Raw genomic sequence first — 26,681 nt, 5'->3', positions numbered from 1 at the left:
CAAACATGCGTGGGATAAACATAAAGGAATCCTGTTCAGAAGGAATGGATCCTAAGGAGCTTAGCCGAGATTGGGTGGCAGAGCCGGTGGCGGGAGGCGGGGATGGTGGTTGAGAGGTGGGGATGGTGCTGGGCAGACTTATACGGTCTGTGCCAGAACCGGTGGTGGGAGGCGGGACTGGTGGTTGGGAGGTGGGGATGGTGCTGGGAAGACTTATACGGTCTGTGCCAGAACCGGTGGTGGGAGGCAGGACTGGTGGTTGGGAGGTGGGGATGGTGCTGGGCAGACTTATACGGTCTGTGCCAGAACCGGTGGTGGGAAGCGGGGGTTGGTGGTTGGGAGGTGGGGATAATGCTGAGCAGACTTACACGGTCTGTGCCCTGAAAAGAACAGGTACAAATCAAAGTAGGGTATACACAAAAAGTAGCACATATGAGTTTATCTTGATGGGCAGACTGGATGGACCGTGCAGGTCTTTTTCTGCCGTCATCTACTATGTTACTATATATAGAATCTGTCCCAAAGTGCGTAATTGCAAGAGGGTGTTCACATGGAAGGGGCATGGGCAGTGCTGCCACCTATGTATGCCACTGTAAGAATACTGTAAGTTACACATGACCTTGTTACATTTAGGCATCCACAGTTCTGTCAGGTCTATGGCCGATGTCAATGTGGGAACCTAGATTTTGGGTGCCCTGAACTGGGATCTGTTAGTATTGTATAATGAAACATAGAAACAGAGAAAAATGAAGACAGAAAAAGACCATCCACCTTATAATCGAAAGAGAAAAACGCCTAGATTTCGACCCAAATCGGGAGATAGTTTATCTCACAAAAACGAATAAATCGGTATAATCGAAAGCCGATTTTGGACGTTTTCAACTGCACTCCGTCGCGGATGCGGACAAAGTTGATGGGGGCGTGTCAGAGGTGTGGCAAAGGTGGAACTGGGGCGTGGTTATCAGCCGAGGAGAGATGGGCGATAATCGAAAAAATAAAGGCGTTTTTAGCGAACATTTAGGACACTTTTGTTGGACCCTTTTTTCACACGAACAGGTCCCAAAAAAGTGCTCTAAATGACCAGATGACCATCGGAGGGAATCGGGGTGACCTCCCCTGACTCCCCCAGTGGTCACTAACCCCCTCCCACCACAAATAAAATGATGTTTCACAACTTTTTATTTTCATCATCAAATGTCATACCCACCTCCCTAGCAGCAGTATGCAGGTCCCTGGAGCAGTTGTTAGGGGGTGCAGTGGACTTCAGGCAGGTAGACCCAGGCCCATCCCCCCCTACATGTTACAATTGTGCTGCTTAATGCTTAGTCGTCCAACCCCCCCAAACCCACTGTACCCACATGTAGGTGCCCCCCTTCACCCCTTAGAGCTATAGTAATGGTGTAGACTTGTGGGCAGTGGGTTTTGAGGGGGATTTGGGGGGCTCAACACACAAGGGAAGGGTGCTATGCACCTGGGAGCTCTTTTACCTTTTTTTTTGTTTTTGTAAAAGTGCCCCCTAGGGTGCCCGGTTGGTGTCCTGGCATGTGAGGGGGACCAGTGCACTACGACTCCTGGCCCCTCCCACGAACAAATGCCTTGGATTTATTCGTTTTTGAGCTGGGCGCTTTCATTTTCCATTATCACTGAAAAACAAAAACGCCCAGCTCACAAATTGTCGAATAAAACATGGATGTCTATTTTTTGCAAAAACATGGTTCGGTCCGCCCCTTCACGGACCCGTTCTTGGAGATAAACGCCCATGGAGATAGACGTTTTCGTTCGATTATGCCCCTCCATATGATCTATCCAGTCTGTTCATCCATGTCATCTACTATTGCTTCCTCTCCCCTAGAGATCCTATGTACTTGTCCTAAGCTTTCTTGAATTCAGATATTACATTATATTTTTGTAATCTTATATCCCACAACTACCAACAAGTTCAGTGAGGGTAACAATAAAAATCTGAAGAATTCTTCAGAAAAATCTAAAATACTGCATATGACAAAGGTCATAACAACCAAATAGGCTAAAACAGAATGAATTAAAAACTTCTAACACATTTTCTAAAAAGGGAAGTCTTCAACAACTTTCTGAATTGATAATTATCTCCCATTTGTCTAAGAAAAGAAGGCAAAGAATTCCAGCACACTGCTGTTTGGTAAAATAAAGAAGCATTAAAAGGATGCAAAGCCTTCATATTTTGAACAGAGGGAAAGCCTAGTCAGGGCTGCCGAGATGGGGGGGGGGGGGGGGCGGGGGTGGGACAAAATTGCCCGGGCCCAGGCCTCCAAGTTACGTCAGACGAGGGCGGGACACAGGGAGAGAAGGCCCGAAGGGAGGCGATCTGCAGACTGCCGCTGCTGCGCTTCTTTCACACAGAGCGAGGTCGAGGTGAGGCGCTATGATTTGAATTCAGGGGGGCCCGGCCCGGTGGTGGACGGAGGGGGGGCGGCGACATTGACGACCTTGGGGGGGGGGGGGGGTGGCAGCGGGGACGGGGCCCTGGGGGCGGACTTGCCCGAGGCCTGGCCCAGTCTCTCGGCGGCCCTCCAGCCTAGCAAGTAAAGATTCCTAGTGGAAAGGGATCTAGGCGTCATCATTGATGATACGTTGAAACCCTCTGCTCAGTGTGTGGCGGCTGCTAAGAAAGCAAATAGAATGTTAGGTATTATTAGGAAAAGAATGGAAAACAAAAATGAGGACTTTATAATGCCTTTGTATCGCTCCATGGTGCAACCGCACCTCAAATATTGTGTTCAATTCTGGTCACCACATCTCAAAAAAAAAGATTTATTGGAATTAGAAAAGGTACAGAAAAGGGCGACAAAAATGATAAAGGGGATGGGATGACTTCCCTATGAAGCGGCTAGGGCTCTTCAGCTTAGAGAAAAGACGGCTGAGGTGAGATATGATAGAGGTCTATAAAATAATGAGTGGAGTGGAACAGGTAGATGTGAATCGTTTGTTTACTCTTTCCAAAAATACTAGGACTAGGGGGCATGTAATGAAGCTACAAAGTAGTAAATTTAAACAAATCAGAGAAAATATTTCTTCACTCAACGTGTAATTAAACTCTGGAATTGGTTGCCAGACAATGTAGTAAAAGCAGTTAGCTTAGCGGGGTTTAAAAAAGGTTTGGATGGCTTCCTAAAGGAAAAGTCCATAGACCATTATTAAAATGGACTTGGGGAAAATCCACTGCTTATTTCTAGGATAAGCAGCATAAAATGTATCGTACTGTTTTTGGGAGCTTGCCAGGTACTTGCGGCCTGGAATGGCCACTGTTGGAAACAGGATGCTGGGCTTGATGAATCTTCGGTCTCTCCCAGTATAGCAATACTTATGTACTTATGTAAAATGCCTTCCATTCAAAAAAGAAAAATAATAAACCAGATAAATTGGAATACCCCCATAAAAAGCTTTAAAAATCATAACAGCTACTTTAAATTGTAACCTAGCCTCTATCAGTTACCAATGTAGTTGTAATAGGTGTATAATAGGCTCATACTTATGCACTGCGAAAATTGTTCTTTTAGGAGCATTTTGCACCCTCTGTTTTCATCTCCACCACCTCCATTGGGAGTCCATTCCATACATCCATCATTCTTTCTTTAAAGAACTATTTCCTCAGGTGTCCCCTTTCACCTTCTTCCCCCCATTCCAGAACTTCATTTCAATTGAAGGAGGCTTATCTCCTGTGCACTTACGCCATGGAGGACATGAAATGAGATTGAAGGGGGGCAGACTCAAGAAAAATGTCAGGAAGTATTTTTTCACACAGAGAGTAGTGGATGCTTGGAATGCCCTCCCGCGAGAGGTGGTGTTTATATCTTTTTGAAGGTGCGGTCTCCAGAACTGTATACAGTATTCTTTCTAAATGAGGTCTCACCAGAGTCTTATCACCGGGAGGCCAGCCTGCTTATTTTCAAAGGAGAAGGGTAGCCATCTTCTGACACAAATCGGGAGATGGCGGGCCTTCTCCTAAAGCCGGCCAAATCGGTATAATCGAAAGCCTGGCTTCAACTGCTTTCCATCGCAGGGCTGGCCAAAGTTCAAGGGGGCATGGCAGCAGGGTAGCAAAGGTGGGACGGGGGCGTGGTTAAGAGATGGCCGGCCTCGGCCGATAATGGAAAAAAGAAGGCCGGCCCTGATGAGCATTTGGCCGACTTTACTTGGTCCCTTTTTGTTCACGACCAAGCCTTGAAAAGGTGCCCAACTGACCAGATGACCACTGGAGGGAATCGGGGATCATCTCCCCTTACTCCCCCAGTGGTCACCAACCCCCTCCCACCCAAAAAAAAATTAGAAAACATTTTTTTGCCAGCCTCAAATGTCATACCAAGCTCCATGACAGCACTATGCAGAGCAGTTTTTAGTGGGTGCAGGGCACTTCAGGCAGGCGGACCCAGGCCCATCACCCCCTACCTGTTACACTTGTGGTCGTAAATGGGAGCCCTCCAAACACCTCTCCCCCCCAAAAAAACCCACTGTACCCACATGTAGGTGCCCCCTTCATCCCTAAGGGCTATGGTAGTGGTGTACAGTTGTGGGGAGTGGGTTTTTTTTGGGGGGGGGGGCTTTGGGGGGTTCAGCACCCAAGGTAAGGGAGCTATGCACCTGGGATCATTTTGTGAAGTCCACTGCAGTGCCCCCTAGGGTGCCCGGTTGGTGTCCTGGCATGTGAGGGGGACCAGCGCACTACAAATGCTGGCTCCTCCCACGACCAAATGCCTTGGATTTGGCCAGGTTTGAGATGGCTGCCATTAGTTTCCATTATTGGTGAAAACCAATAGCGGCCATCTCTAACACCGGCGATCTCTAAGGACGGCCCAAATGTTGAGATTTGGCCGCCCCGACCGTATTATCGAAACAAAAGATGGCCGGCCATCTTGTTTTGATAATACAGTCGGGTACGCCGCTTAACGGGGCCATCATTAGAGATGGCCGCCCTTATAGATGGCCGGCCCCGTTCGATTTATGCCCCTTCAGATGCCATTATAGAATAGGCTTTCACCACACACCTGGAAGTAGGTATTTACCTAGTTAGCTAGCACTGGAAACAGAATTAGTGCCAATAAATGTCAGGCCAAAAATAGTTTAGTCTGTTCACAACCCTTGGAATCCCTCTCACCTGCTTTTGGTGTCAGCACTGTTTTGAAAACCATGAAATGCTATGATGTCTACACTAGCTCTCTTCACCGTAAGTTATTGAATGGTCAATACACAAGACACAGCAAAGCGAACGATGGTTGGCAGAAGATCTTTATCCAGTGGATATGAGCTGACATGGACCGTGTTTCGGCTCTAGGGCCTGTGTCAGGAGGTCTGCAGATTCAACACTAAAACACAATATCCATCAAGGAATGATCAATATTAAACTCAGAGTTTTGGAAAAGACTATGAAAACGTCATTATATTTTAGTGTTGAATCTGTAGACCGTTTCGATGCCAGGCCATTTCCAGTGACCAGCATTGAATATTCGGTTTATTTTTGGGTGGTTAGAAGATAACCGGCTATGTTGATATTCAGAGGTGAGCCAGTTATCTTCTAAATGGCTAAAGATATCCCACATATTCACATGGACAAAAATAGCCGCTAAAGAGAGGATGAAAATCGGTGGATAGTCAGTTATGTTGGCCAATATAACTGGATATCTGCTAGCTGCTAACCTAGGATAGTCAGTGGGAGGTAGCCAGCTAGCCCCTGCTGAATATCACCAGATAGCTGGCTATGGGGCATTTAACTGGCCAGGAGCTGATGCTTTTGAATATCGGGGGGGAATGTATTTATTTATTTGGTTTTAGCTCACACCTTTTCAGTAGTAGCTCGGGGTAAGTTAATACAGGTAGTCTAGGCATTTCCCTGTTTCTAGAGGGCTGAAAATCTCAATTTGTACTTGAGGCAAAAGAGGATTAAGTGACTTACCCAAGTTCACAAGAAGCAGGAGCAGTGGGATTTGAACCCTGGCTTCCCTGGTTGCTAACTGAGTGTTGCAATCACTAGGCTACTCCTCCACCGATAACCCCTAATTCTATAAAAGTTGCCCATAATTGCATGAACAAATTTGGGCATGTGTCCAATATGCGCACGCAATAACAAGCTAATTAGCGCCAATATAATAACATAGTAGATGAGGGCAGATAAAGACCTGTACGGTCCATCCAGTCTGCCCAACAAGATAAACTCATTACATAAGATATGATGTGATACTTTATATGTATAACCTGGTCTTGATTTGTCCTTGCCATTTTCAGGGCATAGACCGTAGAAGTCTGCCTGGTACTGTCCATGTTCTAAAACTTCTGAAGTTGTCATCGAAGCCCCTGAAAAGCTCCACTCCAACCCATCCAAATCTATTCAGCTGTGATCAGGGCACAGACCATAGAAGTCTGCCCAGCACTGGCTTTGCTTCCCAATTACTGGTGTTGCTTTATAACAGGCTTTTATGGCACTAATTACATTTAATTGGCATTTACGCACATAAATTTAGGCATGGGATCCGCGCTTAAAACGTACGCGTGATCTCAAAAAGGGGGTGTAGAAATGGGAGGGTCATGGGTGTAATGGGGACATTCCTAAAATTAATGCACATTGTTATAGAATAACGGAGATACACACCTAATGTAGGTGTGTACATTTGCACCACATTTCAGTTGGTTCAAATGGCCGCACCTAACGTTTGGTGTGATTCCTGGGCATAAGCACTATTTTATAAACCGCACCTAACTGTAAGCATGGTTTATAGAATAGCATTTTTTTCTGCGCCAATTTTATTGGCGCTATATATGGAATCTATAAAAAAAATCTATCATAAAATAAGCTTAATTTTTAAAATGACCCAAATAAAAAGAACAAAAAAGGAAGAATTATATAAAAATGCTTTGCTTGCACATCCCTAATGAATGTCTACCATAAAGTCTACTTCAGAAAGTGAATGAAAGACAGCTCTGCCTGTAAATGAGGGCGGTGCCTGGTTCAGTTTTCAGCCCTTGTTTTCTCGGAATATTGAATGTCTATGTATAAAAAGTCTTGCTTTCTCAAGAAATAGTTTAAACACTCTTTATAAATGCTTATCCTTCTGTGTGGGTCAGGTCGTTACCGAAGCAGGGGAAAGAATGGTTTAATTGAATATGAATTGTGCTTCAGTGAAACATTTCAGGCGTATCATTTATCTTTCCTTTAGTTTCAATAATAAATGCTTTATTAATTCATGAATTTCCTCATTGTGTGGGACTATGTGAGGTTAGAATGTAGTTCTATACTGACAGGCATTGAATAAACACTGAAGTCTTAGTACATAAGTATTTCCACACTGGGACAGACTAAAGGTTCATCAAGCCCAGCATCCTGGTCACAAATATCTGGCAAGATCCCAGAAAACTCAATACATTTTATGCTGCTTATCCCAGAAATAAGCAGTGGTATTTCCCCAAGTCAATTTAATAATGGTCTATGGATTTTTCATTTAGGAAGCCGGCCAGATCCTTTTTAAACCCCGCTAAGCTAACCGCCTTTACCACATTTTCTGGCAACGAATTCCAGAGTTTAATTACGCGTTGAGTGAAGAAAAATGTTCTCCAATTTGTATTAACCCTAGAACGCATATTGGGGGCCTTTTAGGCCCCCATGCTTACATTTTTGCTATTATCTGCAAAATTACTTTAGTTAGAATTTTGAAACTCAAGGTATTACTCAAGTATGTCATTGTTGATAATATCCAGTTGTTCATATAATTTTTTTTCATAGGCATTATGGTGTAACAATGCTTGTTTGGTGAAAATTACATCTGTACGAATTGGGGGCCTTTTAGGCCCCCGCTGTTTTTATCATGTTCTCAGAAGTGTTTGTGTCTCAAGTTACTTTATTTGTACTCAGTAATGCTGGTGGAGGGGCCAGGGTGTGGATAATAACATGTGAGGATGTCATGTGATTTTTGGAGGGAGTGATAAGGCCATGACATCACCTCAGGTCCTCTGAACACTGAGGACAGTATACACTGTGAGCTAATTGCTGAAGGACCTGTGATAAGATAAGCTGTTGAGAGGAAATCTGTTTCATTTTCTAACATCTAGTCAGCAATGGCACAGTCTTCCTCCAAATGTCTGACTGACCAAGAGATTGAAGCGATTATGTTTCAAAGCGATGATGAAAGTGAACTATCTTTGTCTGATGAAGAATATCTGCCACCAGCTAATCAAACATCCTCATCCAGTGATTCTTCTGATGATGAAGAAGTGAATCTAGTGGATCCTCAAGAAGTGATAAGTAGAACATCCAAAACGAATGTTTTTTTGGGACAGTAATCCTACATTAGTCGGACGTACTCCAATACACAATATTGTGAGGCAGGCTCAAGGAGCTGTGGGAAGTCCCAGTTACTTTACCCCAAAAGATGTATTCTGTACTTATTTTTCTGACAATATTGCAGAAGAGGTCCTATTATGTTCAAACCTAGAAGGAAGACGTATCGCTTCAGCAAAAAATAAGTCCTGGAAAAATATCTCAAAAGAGGAACTTTATGCATATATTGGACTTTTCCTGCTGGCAGGGAGTCAAAAATCGTATGATGTCCCAATACGAGAATTATTTCTGGACCCACTTTCTGATCCACACTATAAGGCGACAATGTCAGTGGGCAGATATGAGGAAATTAGAAGGATCATTCGCTTTGATGATAAGCGAACTCGTGCAGCGAGGTTTGAAACAGACAAATTAGCCCCTATCAGTTATATCTGGAACATATTTATCAAAAATTGCACAAAACTTTACAATCCTAGTACTAATGTTACTGTAGATGAGCAACTTGTACCGTTCAGAGGACGCTGCAAATTCATACAATACATGCCCAGCAAGCCAGCCAAGTACGGTATAAAAATCTTCTGGATGTGTGATTCTGCAAATTATTATGGCATAAATGGCGTAATCTACTGTGGCAAAGAGGTTGGTGCACCAGTACAGAAGGATCTGGGGTATGAAATAGTCAAAACTCTTGCTGTTCCAATATTCAATTCAGGTAGAAACATCACCATGGACAATTATTTCACCAATGTTGAACTAGGCAATTTTCTGCTTGCAAAAGCTATTACACTTGTTGGTACTATAAAGCAAAACAGACGAGAAATTCCAGCAGCACTCAAACACAATCGTCAGCGAGCACTTTATGAGAGTGTCTTTGGATTCAATAACAAAGCGACTTTGGTATCTTACAAGGCAAAGAAGGAGAAATCTGTAATTTTACTCAGTACCATGCATCACGATTGCAGTGTTGACAGCAATAACCAAAAATTGAAACCAGAAATCATCCTGCATTACAATGCAACAAAAGGAGGTGTAGATAAAATGGATGAAATGGTGGGAGAATATTCGTGTAAGAGGCAAACAAAACGATGGCCTGTAGTACTATTTTCAAATATGCTTGATGTAGCAGCCCTAAATTCATTCATTATTTATACAGAAACTCATCCTGAATTTCATGCACAGAGGAAGGACAGGAGACGCTTATTCTTGAAGGACCTTTGTCATGAACTTGTAATACGTCACATGATAGAGCGAAGCGACTTGAAATGCTTGCCAAAGAAAACTAAAGAAGCAATGAAACGGTGTGGCGTACAGTTTCAGATTACTCCAGAGCCAGGAGAAAGAAAACGAAAGCGTTGTTTCATGTGTCCAAGAAACATAGAGAGGAAAACTGAGCGATATTGTTCCACTTGTAAGGAAACTGTTTGCAAAGAACACGCTTCTGAAAAAATAACATGTCAGAATTGTTTGGAAGAATAATATAATAGAAAAGAAAGTTAGAATAAAAATGTAGCTGCAGCTAGTTTGCTATAGATTTCTATGCATTTTTGTGTGTTTTCATGTCTTTGCGTGAAATTTGGGAAAAAAAAGATTTTTTGGTGTTTTCTGTGAAAAATTATAATTAAAATGTTGTCCACTATTCATATTTTATTGAGCAATTTTGAAATAAACTTGTGAAAGTTATTTAAGTGTGTTTTTCTACATTATGTGCATGGGGGCCTAAAAGGCCCCCATGACGTTAATATGTATATTTTTAACGTCATGCGTTCTAGGGTTAAATTTACTACTTTGTAGCTTCATCGCATGCCTTGTACTCTGCATATGAAAATAGAGTGAGGGGCTCCATCTCTTTAATTGCTGTCTTTTGGTTATGGAGACCATTATAAAGCTTAAACTATCAGTCTGGAGAGATCATGGTAACAGAGGCTTTGCACTAGAATTGCAGAAATTGATGGCTGAAAAGAGCTTCAAGAAGGCACCTTATCCATTTCCTGGCTCCAGGAAGGACCACAGTGCTACATCATCCCAGAGAGATATTTGTCTATCCTGCTCTTATTAAAAACAAAACAAAACACTTTTAATAGAGATTCTGCCACTTGCCTGGCTAACCTGTTCCAGTTTTGACTCCCCTTAACACTGCAAACATCCTATACTGTCTCAAATGGAATTTTTATTTCTTTAAAATTCAGAGGTAGATATTCAGCTCAGAGTGGTCACAGTTTTTAGAAATGCTGACCACTATGAGTTGAATAAAACCCACTTAATCAGTGCCAAGTCATATTCAGGCATGGGCACCTGAATATTCAGGTCTTGGGTGGGTGCCAAAGTCATCTGGATGCCAGCTGTTATTCAGCGCCAGAATCAGAATAATTATCGGGCCGTTGTGTGGTCCTAAACAGCTGGATAGTTATGTGTGCACCAGGGGCGTATCTGGAATCCGGCGGTAGGGGGGGCCAGAGCCAGAGAGAGGGGGGCACATTTTTGCCTCCCCCTCCGCCGCTGCTGCTGCTCTCCAACCCCGCCCCCCCCGCCGTCACCTTCCCCCGCTGCTTACCTTTGCTAGTGGGGGGCCCCAACCCCCGCCAGCCGAGGTCCGACCCGAAGTCTTCATATTTCATCTTCCTCCGACTCCGACTTCGCAGTACACAACGTGCTGCGACGTCAGACTCCGAACTGGATTCAACGAATCAGCAGTGTTACTTACAGCATGGCCACGGAGGAGTCGGAGGAAGATGAAATATGAAGACTTCGGGTCGGACCTCGGCTGGCGGGGGTTGGGGCCCCCCCGCCAGCAAAGGTAAGCAGCGGGGGAGGGTTGACGGTGGGGGGGGGCCAGGGCGAAATCTGCGGGGACCCAGGCCCCTGTGGCCCCACGCAGATACGCCCCTGGTGGGCACTGGCACTGAATTTCAGTGGTGCTCAGATAACTCAGATCCACCTCGACTCTGCCCTCAGACTACCCTGGCACGGGGCAAACAGTGCTGTGGAAGTCTGTGCTGTCTCTGGTTAACTCTGCCACTGGGATGGGTAACCCAGTGGCACTTAAACCAGTCAAGAGGCTTTCCTGTGCAGCTAAATCGTCTGAATATTAGCCAGAAATGTGTTACTTTAAAGGAAAGAGCCCTGCCTTTAAAGCGTCTCTGTCTTGCCCAGTGCTTCTTTCATGGCTTTTAACTCTTGTGTTCCTGAGTAAGACGTGAGTGAACAGAAAATAACATGAACTGAGATCTTCTCACTGCGCTGTAATTCACCATATTTCTGTGTTCGTGCTGCAAGTCCTTATGGGGACAATTTTCAAAGGAATTTCTGCACATAAAACAAGTATTCATAATCAGAAATGGAGCGTTTGAAAACTGTCCAACACATACAGTACATGTATCTATGTATATTGGGGAGGTAGCAGGACTGGCACAGAGAATTCATTTCATGCATAGCTCATCACACAAATGTATACCCGTAAGTTTTCAAACAAAGGATACATTATGAAAGTCAGAGGGTACTTTTTATCTTCAGACTTGCATCAGTTTTCAAAAAGAAAACATTCTCCTTTGAAAATGGTCTCAGGCAAAGGTGCAGCTGCCATTGGTGTGGGTACTTTTTCATGAATCCTAAAATATGCTTGTAAGGCACTCTCTGCCCAAAACGTCATTCTGGTAATGCTTGATTTTATTTTGATTGACATTAAATGAAGTTATTGTAATCTGCTGTGCTACTGTTGTGATTACATAGAGGGGCATAATTGAACGAAAACGTCTATCTCCATGGGCGTTTATCTCCGAGAACGGGTCCGTGAAGGGGCGGACCGTACCGTATTTTCGAAAAAAAAATAGACGTCCATGTTTTATTCGACAATTTGTGAGCTGGGCGTTTTTGTTTTTCAGTGATAAGGGAAAATGAAAGTGCCCAGCTCAAAAACGAATAAATCCAAGGCATTTGTTCGTGGGAGGGGCCAGGAGTCGTAGTGCACTGGTCCCCCTCACATGCCAGGACACCAACCGGGCACCCTAGGGGGCACTTTTACAAAACCAAAAACAAGGTAAAAGAGCTCCCAGGTGCATAGCACCCTTCCCTTGTGTGTTGAGCCCCCCAAATCCCCCTCAAAACCCACTGCCCACAAGTCTACACCATTATTATAGCCCTAAGGGGTGAAGGGGGGCACCTACATGTGGGTACAGTGGGTTTGGGGGGGTTGGACGACTAAGCATTAAGCAGCACAATTGTAACAGGTAGGGGGGGGATGGGCCTGGGTCCACCTGCCTGAAGTCCTCTGCACCCCCTAACAGCTGCTCCAGGGACCTGCATACTGCTGCCAGGGAGGTGGGTATGACTTTTCAGGGTGAAAATAAGAAGTTGTGAAACATCATTTTTTTGTGGTGGGAAGGGGTTAGTGACCACTGGGGGAGTCAGGGGAGGTCATCCCCGATTCCCTCTGGTGGTAATCTGGTCATTTAGGGCACTTTTGGGGGCCTTATTCGTGAAAAAACAGGGTCCAGGAAAAGTGCCCTAAATTCTAGCTACAAACGCATACTTTTTTTCCATTATCGGCGAAAGGCGCCCATCTCTCCTCGGCCGATAACCACGCCCCAGTTCCACCTTCGCCACGCCTCCGACAAGCCCCCGTCAACTTTGTACGCTTCCGCGACGGAGTGCAGTTGAAAACGTCCAAAATCGGCTTTCCATTATACCGACTTATTCGTTTTTGTGAGATAAACGTCTATCTCCCGATTTGGGTCGAAATCCAGGCGTTTTTCTCTTTCAATTATAAGGTGGATAGAATATCAAATAAATGACATCAAATCCTAGTTTTCAAAAAGTCCAATTGTCAATTGCTCTCGCAAGGGGGAGGTGGAGGAGGTCTAAAGTGTGCATGCTATATTGAATTCTGTTTGAAAATTGACTTGGTAAATGTACGTGCAGAAATTTGCACCTGCTATTTCTGCAGATACTTTTTCAAAAACTTTGGAAATCAAAATGTATTGGATAAGTGCATGATCTGCTGCAACGTTCTCCCTTCCACCCAGGGCATATCTCCCTGATATATACATATGCTTGTACATGTATTTATATGTTATCTGCCCTTATGCTTTTATAAGTTGGGTAATTTTCAAAAATCTCATTGCTGGGTCAAAATCCTTTTTTTATGCGTGCAAATGTCTTCGATTATTGCAGAACTACCGTTCAGGAGCACTATCACTTTTAGTTATAAATGATCTAGAGATGGGAGTAACTAGTGATGTAATTACATTTGCTGATGAAACAAAGTTATTCAAAGTTCTTAAATCGCAAGAAGATTGTGAAAAATTACAAGAGGGCCTTACGAGACTGGGAGACTGGGCATCTAAATGGCAGATGACGTTTAATGTTAGCAAGTGCAAAATGATGCATGTGGGAAAGACGAACCTAAATTATAGCTACATAATGCAAGGTTCCATGTTAGGAGTCACCGACCAGGAAAGGGATCTAGGTGTCGTCGTTGATGATACATTGAAACCCTCTGCTCAGTGTGCGGCGGTGGCTAAGAAAGCAAAATAGAATGTTAGTTATTTTTAGGAAAGGAATGGAAAACAAAAATGAGGATGTTATAATGCCTTTGTATCGTTCCATGGTTCGACCACACCTCAAATATTGTGTTCAATTCTGGTCACCGCATCTCAAAAAAGATAGAGTGGAATTAGAAAAGGTACAGAGAAGGGCAACAAAAATGATAGAGGGGATGGGACGACTTCCCTATGAAGAAAGGCTGAAGTAGCTGGGGTTCTTTAGCTTGGAGAAAAGACGACTGAGGGGAGATATGATAGAGGTCTATAAAATAATGAGTGAAATGGAATGAGTAGATGTGAATCTCTTGTTTACTCTTTCCAAAAATACTAGGACTAGGGGGCAGCAATGAGGCTACAAAGTAGTAAATTTAAAACGAATCAGATAAATATTTTCTTCACTCAACGTGTAATTAAACTCTGGAATTCGTTGCCAGAGAATGTAGTAAAAGCAGTTAGCTTAGCAGGGTTTAAAAAAAGGTTTGGATGGCTTCCTAAAGGAAAAGTCCATAGACCATTATTAAAATGACTGCTTATTTCTAGAATAAGCAGCATAAAATGTATAGTACTGTTTTGGGATCTTGCCAGGAACTTGTGACTTGAATTGGCCACTGTTGGAAAGAGGATTCTGGTTTTGATGGACCTTCGGTCTGTCCCAGTATGGCAATACTTATGTACTTATGTAAATGCTGAAATAAATAAATAAACGTAAGATAAGGTAGCTAAGGAAGGAAAAAGTAAGCTTCTTGTCTCTGAATTCCTGCAGTTAGTACACAGGGTTACATAGTACAGGGCCTGTGATGCTGGTTCTGGCACTACCTGAGGGATCTAGCAGTGGAGTGAAGAGGATCCACACTCTGAGGGGTTAAACATCTCACTCTGAAAAGTTCTTTCATGGGGAAATAGAACTCAGGTCTGTATAGTAATGCCAACACACTCTCTCAATCCCAAATGAGTTAGATGCCATTTATAAAATAGCTCGTACTGCCAGGATCCACAGCTAATTGAGGGGTCCTTTCAGGGGCGTAGCCAGACTTTGGCGGGAGGGGGGTCCGGAGCCTGAGGTGAGGGGGCACATTTTAGCCCCCCCCCCCCGCCGCTGACCCCCCCTGCCATTGCCGACCCCCCCCCCCCCCGCTGCTGCCACCACCACCAATAACTTTGACCCCCCTGCCGATGACCCTTTCGACCCCCCCTCCCGCAGCCAACCCTCCCCCGCCGTCGCCTACCTTTGCTGGCTGGGGACCCCAATCCCCGCCAGCTGAGGTCCTCTTCTTCCTTCGTTCTGTTTCTGAGTCTGACGTCCTGCATGTTGTACGTGCAGGACGTCAGACTCAGAAACAGAACGAAGGAAGACGAGCACCTCGGCTGGCGGGGGTTGGGGGTCCCCCGCCAGCAAAGGTAGCAGACGGCGACAGCGGGTTGACGACGGGAGGGGGGTTGAGATGGTCGTCGGCAGGGGGGTACAGGGCAAAATGTACGGGGGCCCAGGCCCCCAGGGCCCCACGTAGCTATGCCTCTGGGTCCTTTTACTAAGATGTACCAAAAAATGGCCTGCACTGGTGTAAGCATGTGTAATAGATGCGCACAGGTCCATTTTTCAGCGCACCTGCAAAAAAGGCCCTTTTTTTTGGCCAAAAATGGATGTGCGGCAAAATGAAAATTGGCACGTGTCTATTTTGGGCCTGAGATCTTACTGCCACCCATTGACTTAGCAGTAAGGTCTCACATTTTAACCAGGCGGTAATCGTCAGCGTGCATACTATGCCAATTATCACCCGGTTAGCGCCACACGCAGGAAAATTTTCCGGCGTGCATAGCAGATGCATGTAAAAAATGAAATTACAGCCTGGGCCATGTGGTAGCTGGGTGGTAGTTTAAAATTGACAGGATGCACAGACACACCTACGCGGCTTAATAAAAGGGCCCCTTAGACATGGTGGATCCTCCGAATTCTATAATACCGCATATGTCTTTAGTAAATGCCTCTGACCTGCCCATTCTCCTCCCATAGCCACACCTCCTTTTCAGATTCTCGGTGCTGATTGGCTCATTATTCTAATAACATACACGTAGAAACTGGGCACACATCTAAATTTCTCCGTGAAGTTTTGAGCACCATATATAATTTTGCCCTTCAAGTTTATCAGATCACAAATCTGCTATGGCTTTTCATTCATCAGCACCCATTCAGTTCACTAGCATGCCTTAAAAAATTTAGTGCACGCTAAATTTGGTTTAATGTGTTAACCTAGAAATAACACATGTAAGTTGATGAACATGTGTTTAAAATGTTCTAATGAATGTTACATTTTTTCTTTTATTAAAACAAATGTGTGAAACAAACCAAAACGAAACCCCCTGAAAATGAAGAAAATAGTCCAAAATGACCCCAAAACGAACCAAAAATGTGTTGTGTGCATTCCCCTATTATCCAAATCACTTGAACTGGTTACTGTGCTGCCTACTGGTTTAGTGATGGAAGGCTTTCTCAGTTTTTCCAGGTACAGCAGCGAGTGAATGGCACTATTTGAGTTAAAAAAAAATTAGAATTCTATCTAATGAATGCAGTGTGAGACACTCTGAGGATACCTTTCCCTCACAAATTCTAAGAAGCACCTAATTTTTTAAATTCTTTTTGAAAATTTACTGTAAGGAGCAAGGTAATAATGACAGCAATGTACTTAAAAATTAACAGAAGGAATCTTCAATAGGTCACATGCTTGTAAAGTACCCAAACTAAAAGCACCCACCGCCATTTTGAGGTGTATTTTCAAAGCAGAGACTTACAAATTATGGAACACTGTAAGTCTAAGTGCTTTGAAAATGAGCCCCTTTGTGTCAGGTTGAGAGGGGTGCATATTTTTGCAAATGCTGTGCATGCTTGTTATCTTTCCTCTCTGAACCTTAACCAGCATCAAGGAAACCATTTATCCATGTCTCAATATATTTTGCCCACTTGACATATGATTTTATCTTTTGACTCCCTAATCCTATCTACCGCTCTTACGCCTAAACCTTGATGAGAACACAGCAGTGAACTTCTTCAGAAGTAAGATATAGCCTGCCTCCTGATATTATAACTGGGATTGCTCCTTTGAGGGCCTGTTCCACTAAATCATCAGAGAGACACATAACTGCGTCAGGGCTCATTTGTTGTGTAAGATTCAAGTCTTCAAGCCATGTCAAGATATCAATTGCCATTTTGATGTAATACATTAAGAGCTGTTATCCTCTGCTATTAATATTCCAGAAAGTGTCAAGCACAAAGGTAATATTTCTTTTTGAATACTTGCCTGTTCCGGAAGAACACTGTTCTGCTGCAGACCTGAGACATCTTGCACTGTGAGGTTTGGATCCTGCTTTGGAGCAGTGTTAATTTCTTGTGAAAGGTTGGGTTGTGCCTTTGTGTTTTCCCTTGCCCTTTCTGGCTTGAACAGTTTATCAAACAGGCTAATCTCTTTGGGTTTCGATGCGGTGTCTTCTGGCTGAGGCGGCTCTGGCTCTGTTACATTTGGCTGACCTACGTTGAGTGCTGTAGAATTAAGGGCCTGGTTTGGGCCTTTATCTGAGCTCTCGTTCAGCACAGCTGTCTCAGGAGACTTCAGGCTCTCACTTGGAGCATTGTTCACCAGAAGCTTTGCTGAGTTTCCATCAGACTTCTCTGTTCCAGCTGCAGAATCTCCGGTTGGCTCTTTGGTACGGCCTGGTGCGGGCCGAGAGAGCATTATTCTGAAAAATGATTTAGTTGCTGGCGTTGCTGGCTTGGCTTCATTCCCAGGACTCTTTTCGTTTTCCTCAGAAACAGACATGATCTCCATTGTCTTCTGGGAAGAAGGGTCTACATTATTCTGCTTAATATTTGCATTTGTGTCAACTGTGAGGGGAAAAAAGAAATGGCACAAAAAGAATATCATTTTATTGGTAAAATAAAGATCTTGCAGTTATTGTATCTAATAAATTAGCAGAATTAGAAAAAGAGGAAAAAGTAAATGGTGAAAAGAAAGACATATAGTACCACTGTTATGCAATACAAATTTGTTTCCAAGCTTTACTTGTTGACGGTCTAATAACTAGATGGATGTCCTTCAATTTATGCATTAAAGAAATCCCCCCACCCATCTCCACACTTTCCAATTTGAAATTCAAATTTTTATAAGATACAAGGAATCTAATTAACAGAAATTCCTTAACAAGGGCCAAAATTCAGTGTAAACTGAGCTGAGAGGATATTTTGCAACAAACCAGATGCAAGATAACCATAGACCTTTCCGGGTTATTGCCGAATGCATATATTTTATTAAATTCTCTTTAGTCAAATTAAAAAAAAAAACAGCCATAGGTATTTATGAAATCAATAAGGCTATGAGATAATATGCATGAGGTACCTTGACAATGACCTTTGCATTGTGTATATTCTCTCAGCTTTAATTGGGTGATGAAACCCACCTGGACTTTGTGTCTCTGCAAGAGTTTCCTTGCGTTGTATGATATACCTTACATGAATCATTGCTCAAAGCCCACCTCTTCAATGTCGCCTTCGGCACCTAACCACCATACCTCTACTCAAGAAATCTAGACTGCATCAACTTGACATTTCGTCCTTTAGATTGTAAGCTCCTCTGAGCAGGGACCGTCCTTCTTTGTTGATCTGTACAGCGCTGCGTAACCCTAGTAGCGCTCTAGAAATGTTAAGTAGTAATAGTAGTAGTAGTAGTAGTAGTATGAAGGTCAGATACTCACTGCGATAACACAGTAAGATTATTCTAGAAAGTATCAACCTAAAAAAACTTATGGTAGTAACTTTAAAAATATGTACATGTCCACCGTACGAATAGTCCTATGAAATAGTTTAATAGCTCAGGACTCTGCTGATCTATCTTTCCAGTTCAGCTACCTCTTGGTCAACTACTCCAGTAATAAGAAGGAGAATTAAACATACCTATTAAAAGAAGTGTAAAGAAATATATCTATATTTCCAGATAGCTTTATCGGGATATGTACCAGAATTTATCTAGATAATCTACAGCTGAGTACATCTGGATAAACATATTACTACTACTACTACTTATCATTTCTATAGCGCTACTAGACGTACGCAGCGCTGTACACTTGAACATGAAGAGACAGTCCCTGCTCGACAGAGCTTACAATCTATTTAGGACAGACAAACAGGACAAATAAGAGATAAGGGAATATTAAAAGTGAGGAAGATAAAATAAGGGTTCTGAACAAGTGAATAAGGGTTAGGAGTTAAAAGCAGCATCAAAAAGGTGGGCTTTTAGCTTAGATTTGAAGACGGCCAGAGATGGAGCATCTGGATATCTTTAGTTCGTTTTTTTCCCCTGCCCAAACTTATCCACCTAACTGTATCCAGTCAGCAGTAAATGTCAGTAGTATCCAAATAAAATTTAACTTTAACCTGGAAATGTCTTCTGTACCTGCTCAGAGAAGGAGTTATAGAAACCCTGAAGATTTGTTTAGGAAACTTCCCATATGCATCTGGACAGATCTTTTGAGTACTGACCTCATTGTAAATATTCTGAAAACCAGACTGACTGGGTGGCCAGGGACACACCTGAGATCTATTGGCCAAGGAAACACTGTCCTGTGATCAAATGTTTCAATGCCAAATCTGAGCTAGGTTTGGGTGGGGGCACTTTCTATCCACACACATTTGTTCAGATTAATAAGTGTATGTCTCTAACAGAACCTGTTCTGCTTCATTCTTTCATGTGTTCTGCAACACCTTTCACCTTATGGATTTATTTGTCTGGTCATCATGATATTTTTCTACATGGTCACTGCTCTTATTGCGTTGATGTTTTATGAGCATTCGCAGTCCATTTCCATGATTTATGTTTTTACTCTTATAACAGCAGACTTTCATTGTGCAACAACCTATTCACTGAAGGGCCCTTTTACTAAGGTGTGCTGAAAAATGGCCTGCGCTGGTGTAGATGCGTGTATTGGACGCGTGCAGGTCCATTTTTCAATGCGCCTGCAAAAAATGCCGAAAATTGACGTGTGGCAAAATAAAAATCAACGCGCGTCCATTTTGGGCCTGAGACCTTACCGCCACCCATTGACTTAGCGCTAAGGTCTCACACGTTAACCAGGTGGTAATCGTCAGTGCGCATACACTGCCGGTTACCGCTACGTGGTAGAAAAATAGAAATTATTTGCTGCTGTGCATTTTGGACGTGCGTAGAAATTAGAATTACCACCAGGGGCATGCGGTAGCTGAGCGGCAGTTCTAATTTGACTGAATGTTGTACGCGTCTTAGTAAAAGGGCCCCTGAATGTTGCTTGGTTGTATTGACCCCTGAGGCAGTCGTTTGTTTACGCTGAAACATGGCCCGTGTCGGGTTATTACTAAAGTGCACTGATTCCATTCTTGAGCACCCTTTGTGCTTTTTTCTGGACTGCTTTTGCTATGTACCCTGACCCTCTCCATTGTATGTGTTCTGCAACAACATTGCCATTTTGTGCTTCACGTGGCATGCTATCAGTTAATACAGACATGCATTCATTTGCACATATTTTGTTCATTTGGGCTGCTAAAATAGTTTGTCTATGCAAATTGTTTAGTTTAGTTTATTAAAGCTTGATCTACTGCCTTTAAAATAAACAAAGCAGTTTACAAGTCATAAAAATAACAATTAAAACCAAACAGGAAAGAAACTACAACAAACAAAAACCGGAGAGGGACAGAAAAGAAAGAAATGTATGGGCGATAGCTTGTAGGTGCATACGTTTTTGATTCAGAATGCTGCAGCAAGACAATAGAAGGTTGCAAGCGACATGACCACATCACATCATTTTTGCAAAAACTTCACTGGCTACCAGTATAATACAGGGCTAAATTTAAAACTCTTGTCTCTGATCTTCAAGACCTTTAAAGGAAATGTCTCTGAGTACTTGAAGAATAGGATCACCCTCTACACACCTTCAAGGACACTAAGGTCCTCCCAAGGAGTATCCCTAACCACACCCTCTCCAAAAGACGTTATATGATGTGATACCCACAAGCAAGCCTTCTTCAGAGTAGCCCCCACAATCTGGAATGAACTTCCTGAAAGGCTTTGCTTAACACAAGAATATCTCCACTTCAGAAAATAGGTGAAAGCTTGGCTCTTCAACCAGGCATTTAATGGAAGAAGTAACTAACCTCTTAGTCTCACATACACACACAAGGAGTGATATGGGCTGCACATACTGCAACAGGACATGTTTATCCACTCCTACCCAAGCTGAGATAATATTTAATCACCTTTCAGACCTTATGTGCAAATTTCTTTAAATAGTCCCCTATTTTACGCCAAGCCCCCTCTCTGCCCATCTTCAAGTCTTTGCTTAAAACCCACCTCTTCAATGCTGCATTCGGCACCTAACTCTTACCGTTCAGTAAATCCAGACTGCCCCAATTTGACTGCCCCATCGGACTGACCTTTCACTTGTCTCTTAGATTGTAAGCTCTTTGAGCAGGGACCGTCCCTCTATGTTAAATTGTACAGCGCTGCGTAACCCTAGTAGCGCTTTAGAAATGTTAAGTAGTAGTAGTAGTATTTCCTAACTCCTCTTACTCTCTTACCTATCCATATGTTCCATCTTTGCTTATACCCTACACTGTCTATTGAAATGTTTTGTTACGTATTACGTTGATATTCTAAGTAGTATACTATGCCATATGTTGTATTGAATATTTTTACTGCTGAAATTATCTATTGCTTATATTTGATTTATTCATATTGTACCCCACCTTGAGTGAATTCCTTCAAAAAGGCGGGAAATAAATCCAAATAAATGAATAAATCATGCATACAGAGAATAATTCTATAGAGAAGGTGCCAAGATTTAGGTAGCAAGAACACATGTAAATGCCCAGAATATTGTCATCTAATATAATAATTTGCTCCTCCAACATTCCAATGTGTCTCACTGGGATCGTAACCACCTGCTGACATCACTCCTCCAACGTTCTTCTCCAACGTTCCAATGTGTGACACTGGGATTGTAACCACCTGCTGATGTCACTCCTCCAACGTTCTCCGTCCCCCCTCCCTCCCAGTTCCATGGGACCTTGGAACTGGGAGGGAGGGGGGACCCTGGAAATGGGAGGGAGGGAGGGAGGGGGACACTGGAACTCGGAGGGGGAAGGGGGGCCTGGAACTCGGAGGGAGGTGGAGGGGGCAGGGGAGAGATGCTGCACATGGATGGATGGAGGGGGCAGGGCACAGAGGACGTTGCCTGCATATGGATGAATGCAGGGGAGACAGCATAATGCAGGGGAGGGAGGGGACCCTGAAACTCGGAGGGAGGCAGGGAGGGGGGGGGACGACCCTGGAACTCAGAGGGCAGGAGGGAAGGGGGGGCCCCGGAACTGGCACACACTCTCATGCTCACACACACATACACACTCTCTCTCTCTCTCTCACAGACACACTCGCACCCAGTCTCACTCTCTCTCTGTCACACACACACACTCGCACATTCACTCTCTCTCTCTCTCTCACACAGTCACTCTCACACACACTCTTTCAAACATACACACTCCGAGGAAAACCTTGCTAGCGACCGTTTCATTTGTGTCAGAAACAGGCCTTTTTTTAACCTCTCTATGGAATTTTCTCCCTTCTTAGCAAAGATTCAGATCTTCCTTGAAAACCTACATGTTTGAGAAAGCTTTCAATCTGTAGTTGGGTGAGTTGACGGCTTTTGAGATCCACTGATTTCAGCAAGTCCTTTTTGTTCCCTGTCTCTCCTGTAAGTGTCTTTGATATCATTACTGTTTACTCTTTATTTTTTTTTGTGTCCCCCTCTTTTCTTGTTGCTGTGTTATACTCCTGTGCTGCTCTGTTATTGCCTAAAGCAGGGGTTCTCAACCCAGTGTCAGAGACACACCTAGGCAGTCAGGTTTTCAAGATATCCACATTAAATATATATGAGACAAATTTGCATACAATGGAGGCAGTACATGCAAATTTATCTCATGCATATTCATTGTAGATATCTAGAAAACCAGACTGGTTTGATGTGTCCCAAGGGCTGGGTTGAGAACCCCTGGACTAAAGGAAGAGCAGTTATAAAATTACCCTTAGTGACAGTGACAAATACATTTGTTTTCAAACTTAAGGAGTGGAGGAGTAGCCTAATGGTTAGTGTAGCAGGTTGCAGACTTGGGGAACTGGGTTCAATTCCCACTGATGCCTGACAGTCAGCAGTGAGTTGAGATCCTGCAGAACCAGGTTCAATTCCCTCTGCAACTCCACGTGACCCTGGGCAAGAGTCACTTAGCCCTGCATTGCCCCAGGTACAATATATACTTAGATTGTGAGCCCATTAGGGACAGTGCAAAGTACCCTATAATAGAAATTGTAAACTGTAGAGTTGGGATCACTTGTGGTCTATCAAGTGCTGAGAATAAATAAATAAATGTCAATTGAACAAATGTATCCTTATATCCTTTGGAAGGTGTGGTCTTCAGAACTATACACAGTACCACTCTCATGGGATTTTGCAGCTCAAATACATGACACTGTATTTTCTAGCATTAAATCTTAGTTGTCCTACATTAGATCATTCCTTAAGCTTTGCTAGATCCCTTCTCATGTTATCCGCAATTTTCACAGTGTCTTCTCTTGCAGATTTCGCTATCATCTACAAAGAGACATACCCATCCTCACAGTCTATTGCCTTAAAAAATGTTAAGGAGGGATCCCTATCTCTACCTTTTCTTGTCTCCTACTCAATCATTTTCTGACCAGTCACTCAGTTTAAGGCCCATACCAAGGGCACATAGGTTATTTATAAGTCCCTGTATGCAAAACTGTGTTAAAGTGATTCATGGGCTGGACTTTTTTTGAGGCAGTACTTGGGGGTACTGAGTACCGCCACCTTTTCCATTGTCTGCTAAAATTGACCCATGGAACCCAAGTTTTAATGAAAGAGCTCAGGCTCTACACACCAATTCTGCCTTGTCATAGATTCTGTGTCTGGTTGCAGGGAGCCTGGTTATTGTGTGTGTGTGTGTGTGGGGGGGGGGGGGGGGGTCCCGCAGTGATCACCCCACCCTGAAGGGTGGCCTGGCATTTGAGTACCGGCACCTTTTTCACTAGAAAAAAATGCACTGTTCATGGGAGTGCCTTTCCCGTAATGAGGCTTCACCATGGGGCAGTCATGGAATAGATCCTTGTTAAATAGACTGTAGTTTCTTCAGAGCCATCCAAATCTTTTATGCATACATAATTTGCTAATTTGATTCTTTATGGTCTATAATGGTAGTTGTCACAGGGCTCCAAAAATATATGAATCAGGCTAAAACTGGCCAAAACAAAGATGATGTGTGCTCTTCTCTTCCCCTCTCTCGCTCTCTCTCTGATGACTCTTACATTGAAATGTTCAGAAACAAAATTTCTAGGAAAATAGCTCTCGATTTAGGACTGTTCATTGTCCATTTGGGATTAATCAACCAATGGGCCCAACTCAAACCTCAATTGTACCATATATGCGGGAAATGTGCATATCAGCTAATGCCAAATTTGCCGATAAGCCTAGCTAATCTAACCTTTACTGGTGCATTAGTTCCCCCTGCCCCCCCCCCCCCCAGCTGGATATAGTAGTTTCATACCAACCCATGGCATTACACCAAGATCCCATCATTCAGATTCCCTAGTGAAGACATGAAAATCTGTTTCTGACTCATGGGTGAGTTTTCTACAGGGCACCACCCAAAAGTTATAGCCAGTTATATTTGACTAGAGTTTAGCAGAGCTTATTTATCAATACGCCCTTGAGCACTGGGGTGTGTTAAGAAACTCCTACTTGTAATATTACATTGTATCACATTCAGAAATATAATTCAGAATCTTGAGTCCCTGCATTCATAATAACATTGCATCATGGCTGAGACATCTTGGTTTGCCAGTTCACCATGAATCTTTTAGGATATCGTCTACAAAGCCCCCAGTCAAAATTATTACAAATACAGAGGAAATTATTTCTACTTTCTTAAGTGGCTGCTCTGTTTACTTTGGAGTAGACGGAATGTGAAAACAGCTCTATGATAAAAGCCAAACCAAATAACTTTAGTCATTCCAATACATGGGTAACACCCACAGGTTATACAGAATTATTGACATATGGACTTGCATTGTCAAGGCACATGAGGGAAAGAGTCCTTCCTGTTGTGTTTATCCCTCACATTAGGTCAGGTTAACTCTCGAAAGCTAGTCACAGATATTACGTTAATCTAATACAGTGGTTCTCAACCCAGACCTCAGACCACACCCAGTCAGTTGGGTTTTCAGGATATCCACAATGAATATGCATGAGATAATCATGCATGCATTGTCTCATGCATATTCATTGTGAATAACTTAAAAACCTGACTGGCTGGATGTGCCTTGAGTACTGCGTTGTGAACCCCTCTTCTAATTTTAAAAAGTATCACCTACAACCTTATTGGGGGGATCTAGGGAATTTTTGAAAGCTAGTCAAAAAATTTCACCTCCAGAGTGGATTTATCATTCCCCATGTTCCAATCCAGAGTTATCTAGACATCCCAAAGAACCTTTGAGCCAGAGGCATTCCTACGGGGGCTGACACCCGGGGCAGATCGCCCATGCGCCCCGCCCCCCGGGTGCAGCGCCCCCCTGGAACAGCGCGACGCCCCCCCGGCAAAAAAACCCTGATCCCCCGGTGAACCCCCCTCTGGGTGCACGCCGCTGGGGGGGTGCCGCGCGCCTGCCGGCTCTTCGTTTTTATGCTCCCTCTGCCCCGGGGCAGAGGGAGCATGAAAACGAAGAGCCGACAGGCGCGCGGCACCCCCCCAGCAGCATGCACCCGGGGCGGACCGCCCCCACTGCCCCCCTCCTTGGTACGCCACTGCTTTGAGCAAGTCATATTTATGTCTTCAAAAAGAGTACTGCAGATCTTTCATGAAATCTTTGAAGGTTCTCTCTGGTTGGTTGGTTGGTTGGTTGGTTGGTTGATTGATCTGACTGATAAACCTATTTTGAAGATATTCCTACATCTCAAAAAATATCTGAAGGCATAAGTTCTGATGACCTCTGTACTCAGGGTCCTCCGACTGTTGCTGGTATTGGATACCGAAACATGCAAGAGCACTGAAGCACAAAGCACTGAAACCTTTTGAGTTTTGTAACACGCCTCTGGCATTTACAATCCAGCAGGAAATTAAACGCAACTAAATAAATATATTTAGAAAAAATGCATGCACAATTTTTTTTCCTTCCATCCCACAAGATTGAAAGGTATATTTATTTTGGCTGATTAACAAATTAATATGAGTATCTGCATGGCAAAACACTTTATTTTGTGTCATTTTTTGTGTTTTAGCATGTGCTAAAATCATTCAGGGGGTAATTCTATAGGGAAGGTGCCAAAATTTAGGTGTCAGGATCACAAGTAGATAACCGGAATACCTGCATATATGCACGTATGTATGCACATATGTGGATTTCTATAATATAGTGCATAGTTTGAAGGTGAATGTACATGTGGGTGAAGTCTGGGCAGAGCAAAGGCAGAGGGCATATTAGAATTTATGCACATTTTTTCAACAGTCTAGTTGTGATCATATACACCAACTTGATGACTGGTGTAAGCGTTTGCACCTAAAATCTGTGCCCTGCCCCACTAGTAGCAGGACACAGATTTTAGGCAAGGAGTGGAGGCATGGTCTAGTGGTTAGAGTACTGGTCTTGCAATCCAGAGGTGGCTGGTTCAAATCCCACTGCTGCTCCTTGTGATCTTGGGCAAGTCACTTAACCCTCCATTGCCTCAGGTACAAACTTAGATTGTGAGCCCTCCTGGGGCAGAGA

General features: G+C 43.5%; 1 protein-coding gene across 6 annotated transcripts in view; it reads right to left on the bottom strand.

Annotated features, from left to right (window-relative positions):
- Window positions 1–26,681, bottom strand: part of BCAS1 (breast carcinoma amplified sequence 1) — a 114,894-nt gene that overhangs the window by 33,699 nt on the left and 54,514 nt on the right. For all 6 annotated transcript variants that reach the window (XM_030213136.1, XM_030213139.1, XM_030213137.1 and 3 more), the window contains exon 4: window positions 17,133–17,713. In XM_030213136.1, coding sequence (XP_030068996.1) covers window positions 17,133–17,713 — 581 coding nt within the window. The remainder of the gene's footprint in view (window positions 1–17,132; window positions 17,714–26,681) is intronic.

This window comes from Microcaecilia unicolor, chromosome 8 (assembly GCF_901765095.1).
Source record: "Microcaecilia unicolor chromosome 8, aMicUni1.1, whole genome shotgun sequence".
Taxonomy (NCBI): Eukaryota; Metazoa; Chordata; class Amphibia; order Gymnophiona; family Siphonopidae; genus Microcaecilia; species Microcaecilia unicolor.
Note: the sequence above shows the minus strand (reverse complement) of the source record. Positions and strands in the feature narration are given on the sequence as shown.